We start from the raw sequence: 4,437 nt of genomic DNA on the forward strand, positions 1-4,437 counted from the left end.
GTGACCATACGGAAACAGCATATTCCAAATGTGGACGAACTAACGATTTATTTAGCTTGTTAATGAGTGATGGACTTTTGAAGTAAAAAATCCTAGAATCTTATTTGCTTTCTCAGAGGCTGAAATACACTGCTTGTATGATTTGAGATAGTTACTGATAATTACGCAGAGATCTTTTTCACTGTTCACTTTTGTTAACTAATTTCCAAATAACTTGTAATCGTACTTACTGTTATTTTTACTTGTGTTAAATTTCATTGGCCACTTTTCAGACCATTACTGTAATTTATCTAAATCTTCTTGAATATCTAATTGGTTTAAGTGATCATTTGCCATTCCGCACCGTCTTGTATCATCAGCAAATTTGGAAACAGTCTATATCATTTATATATACTATGAATAGAAGTGGCCCAAGAACGGAACCCTGAGGAACTCAACTTGTAACATTTTTCCATCTAGAAGTTTTTTCCATTTAAAACAACTCTCTATTTTCGATCATTCAACCAACTTAATAGGCTACCACTTATTCCGTGTGAAGCTAATTTAGTAAGTAGTCTTTCGTGGGGGACGGTATGAAAAGCTTTTGCAAAGTCTAGATATATTAAATCCATATTGTTTCTATTGTCACAATTCGAGATAACTGTGTTGTAGAATTCGAGTAAGTTAGTCACGCAAGAACGTTTCCGTCTGAAACCATGCTGGCTATCATTTATCAAACGGTTACTTTCTAAATGATGTTCGATAGCATCTCTGATGATAGTTTCCATTATTTTCCTACGATTGGCCTATAGTTATTTGGTTTCTTTTTGTAAACTTTTTTGAATATGGGAGTAACGTTAGCTAGCTTCCTTTCTCTTGGAACATCTCCGGATATGAAGGATTCCTTGAAAATAATTTCTAATGGAATAACAATCTGATTTTTCATTTACTTTAAGATTCTTGGATGCCAACCGTCAGGCCCTGGTGTTTTATTAACTTTGAGTTTATCTATACACCTTTATTTATTTTTATTTTTTTTTAATATTTACCATAGTAAGTTTACTTAGACTTTTCACAGGTTTCAGTTTGGAGTTCACTTTAGTTGTTTCGTTTACGAATACCGAACTAAAATAATTGTTTAAAATATTACACATTCTTTCATTTGAATATTCAAGTTGACCGTCAGCACAAAATAGTGGACCAATGTGATTCCTAACAACCTTTTTATCTCTAATGTAACTATAGGTTTCTTTTGGGATTCTCTATGGATTTATCAGTGCTAATCATTTGGGATTGTCGTTTTCGTTTTTTATCATCTTTTTTTAAATCTCTCTGTATTGATACATAACTTTCATAATCATGGAAATAAAGCACAACATGCAAATTTATACCAAATGTAAACATTTCAAAGTGAAAACATATACATACATAACATACATACACCAAAGTCTTTTTACCCCTTACAAGGGAGGTAGAAAAAAGGCATAAATTCCACTCTCGCCCTACCATTCACCCACCTCCCTCCCTCTTATCTTGGCTCCTCCTGGATGACGGGTCATCCCTACATCTCGCCCACTGCCCTGGGTCAGCAAGGCCGCTTCATTAAATCGGCGACCACCCCTCATGCAGAATCACATACTCCCTCAACATCACCCACCTATCAATGCGTCACAGCATCATCCATACACAACCATTCACCCCTATCTTCTGCCTTCTCCCGTCCTTTCCCAACGCCCTTTTTACCCCATCCATCCATCTCGTACTTGATCCCCCCCTCACGTTCACTTCTTCCACGTCTGCCCTCCACACCTCTTTTACTAATGTTTCTTCACTCATTCTTTCCGTGTGTCCAAACCATCCTAATACTCTTTCATCAACTATATCTCCCAACTCCCTTTCCACTCCTCAACTCCTCGTTTCTCATTCTATCCAGCTTAGTTACCCCAATCAGTCACGGCATTTACCCCTCAGTTATAATGTTATTTTCATTGATATAGTGCAAAAACTAGTTTCTATACCGACAAGTTTTATTAATAGTGTCTCTTAGCTTTAGTAACGCCACCACGTCTTCTCTACATCTCCCATGTTGGTGGGGTACGGTCCTGCTGTAAGCCACTATGCATGGGCATTGGTGACATGATAATGTCACTTAGTTTTGTTAATGCTGTTACAGGGAAGGAGATCAATGTAAAGAGAAAGACAAAACAAATATCTTTTTAGCATTTATTTACCTTATTTAAAAAAAAATAAATAAAACACATATTGGGCATTCTCAAATGTAAAGAAAATAATTAAACGCTCAACAGTGCAGCTAATACCTTCTCTACGAGGTGAATAGGCACGATAGCCGTTGAAAAAAATAAACATTGGTTCCTTCCCGAACCAAAAACAGAAGGATTAGACATGTAACTGTTTGCCGATTAGTGACGATTCCTCCTAGGAGGACCACGGCCAGGAAAGCCTATGGGCCTCCCTCCTCTTCTTATACAAATACCGTCGCTGTTGAAGTCCGACTCATCCCGAAGACAGAAGAGCCCCCTGCCGCAGTTCCCATGGATGAACCAAGGACCTCCACACACCTCATACTGGGTCTGTAGGGGCGGGTTGGAAGGAAGTAATACAATTGCCTAACGACAGTGAGAATAATTATACAAGACAAAAATTATTATATCAGTCACAGGACTGGTAAGGGAGTAGCAGAACGGAGGGATAGTGTACAAGTTAAAAGTGATCAGCGTTCGTCCTGGAGTGGAGATTAATCTCAATCTTAAAAGAATGTTGAGTGACTGATTGGTAAGCAATGAAGGATAACACTAAAGCCCCTAAGACAGGGAATGCATTAAACTGTGACCAGAGCAGTGGGTGGGGATAGGGGTTATTTTTCACCCACAAGGAGCTGAGACAGTACAGTCAATAATGGGCTCTTGGACAGAAGTGAGGTGGGTGAAGGATGGATTAAAAATGCCGATCTATTATGCACCCTCCCCCAACACATACATGACGATGAAAGGGTTCGTTCCTGCATGGGGAGTTTCCTTTGGATGAAGACAGTCGTTCGGTGTCAAATCGAAAAAAAAAAAAAAAACGGAACCGATGATTTTTAATGTAAAAATTTGCTGGAATATGGCTCCATATAAAAAAAAACACGAAAGGCCATTTATATGTTGCATACTCAAGAGGATAGTTTAGAAAATCTCGACAATAATGTGAACGATGACTCAATAATTCTAAATGCTACGAGGATTCACTCCAACTCCGAACCTTTGAGTCAACTGTTGTTTGTTGATGAAACTATGCTTGTAGCCGGGTAAGAGCAAAATCTAAAACAGTCAGAGACTGAAATCAGGATGACATGTGATAGGAGAAAGTTGATGCTAAATGTGAAAAAAATTGGAGGGAATAGGTCAAACAACAAATACTCAAAAGTGGGAAAAAGGATAACTTGACAGTTAACTCACTTTGGCGCAGACCGTGCAGCATCCGCAAACGTCACTTTCGGTCCCCGCTGGACAGGTGAAGGGGTTCAGGGGCGGGCAGTCCGACTTATCACACAGAGGGCATGACAACCCTTGGATGCTGAGAGAGGGATAAAGAAGGACATGGAGATGAGGGACGGGCATTGTCATTGCGAAATGACCATGTCTTCAGAAGAAAACAGAGCCCAGTGAAAGGTTAGAGCAATAAAAAGCTTCAGCCTATCATCGACTATTGTTCCCTCACCCACACATTAATCCCTTTCATCACCTTAGTAAACGGGATGTGACGAGGTTTCCCACTTGCCGTACCTTTGGACGAAGGAGATGATACCCAGGAGCAGGAGCAGGAGGTGAGGACCCGTCTGAAGACCCATGTTGACTGTAACGACGTTCCTTCTTGCCACTGCGGGTGTTCAGAGAAGAACTGACGCTCCCAGGCGGTTGAGGCGACTTTTAAGTGGACCAGAGGCGCGGTGCGGTGATTCCCCAGATTCCTCTGGAGCTTTTTTCCTTCTCTGAAGTCTTATTTATTTATCTATTTATTTTTATTTTTTTGCAGGTTGCCACATGCACGATCTATCTCAGATTGCCCATGGAATCCTCAGATTCCTCTGGAGCTTTTTTTTTTCCTTCTCTGAAGCCTTATTTATTTATTTATCTATTTGTTTATTTATTTATTTATTGATTTTTGCAGGTTGCCACATGCACGATCTATCTCAGATTGCCCATGGTAAATCGTTCAAGAACCCAGGTATGTGGAACAGTAAAAAATGTGAGCGGTGACGGGAAAGGAAATGATAATAATAATAATGATAAATGAATAAATGGATAACATTAAATAAAGTCGGTGTCATCAATGAGTGACGAAGTGGGCCAGCATCGGAGCCTGTTACCAGGCATAACTGCATAACATTTATGTGGTTTATATTTATTAAGGCCATCAGTGATATGTCATAAGGTGCCTTAGTAAGGAACGGTTCTA

The 4,437-nt window shown here is 39.6% G+C and overlaps 1 protein-coding gene across 1 annotated transcript; it reads right to left on the reverse strand.

Moving 5' to 3' along the window:
• Nucleotides 1–2,192: 2,192 nt before the first annotated feature.
• On the reverse strand, nt 2,193–3,910 carry LOC143023658 (venom protein 302-like). Its single transcript, XM_076182263.1, has 3 exons — nt 3,765–3,910; nt 3,438–3,555; nt 2,193–2,570 (listed from the first exon to the last, which is right to left on the reverse strand). Exons 1-3 carry the CDS (start codon nt 3,827–3,829, stop codon nt 2,400–2,402), a joined length of 354 nt encoding a protein of 117 aa, XP_076038378.1. The 5' UTR covers nt 3,830–3,910; the 3' UTR covers nt 2,193–2,399.
• Between the last annotated feature and the right edge of the window lie 527 nt (nt 3,911–4,437).

Source organism: Oratosquilla oratoria, chromosome 3 (assembly GCF_046742065.1).
Source record: "Oratosquilla oratoria isolate Oo_2021 chromosome 3, ASM4674206v1, whole genome shotgun sequence".
Classification (NCBI taxonomy): domain Eukaryota; kingdom Metazoa; phylum Arthropoda; class Malacostraca; order Stomatopoda; family Squillidae; genus Oratosquilla; species Oratosquilla oratoria.

Bases quoted from the DNA above. Each gene is read 5' to 3' on its own strand.
- LOC143023658 (XM_076182263.1), bottom strand. From the start codon at position 3,829: ATGGGTCTTCAGACGGGTCCTCACCTCCTGCTCCTGCTCCTGGGTATC. The intron at 3,556-3,764 runs GTACGGCAAGTG...TCCCTCTCTCAG, and splicing joins ATCATCTCCTTCGTCCAAAG to CATCCAAGGGTTGTCATGCC. The intron at 2,571-3,437 runs GTGAGTTAACTG...CCGCCCCTACAG, and splicing joins GCTGCACGGTCTGCGCCAAA to ACCCAGTATGAGGTGTGTGG.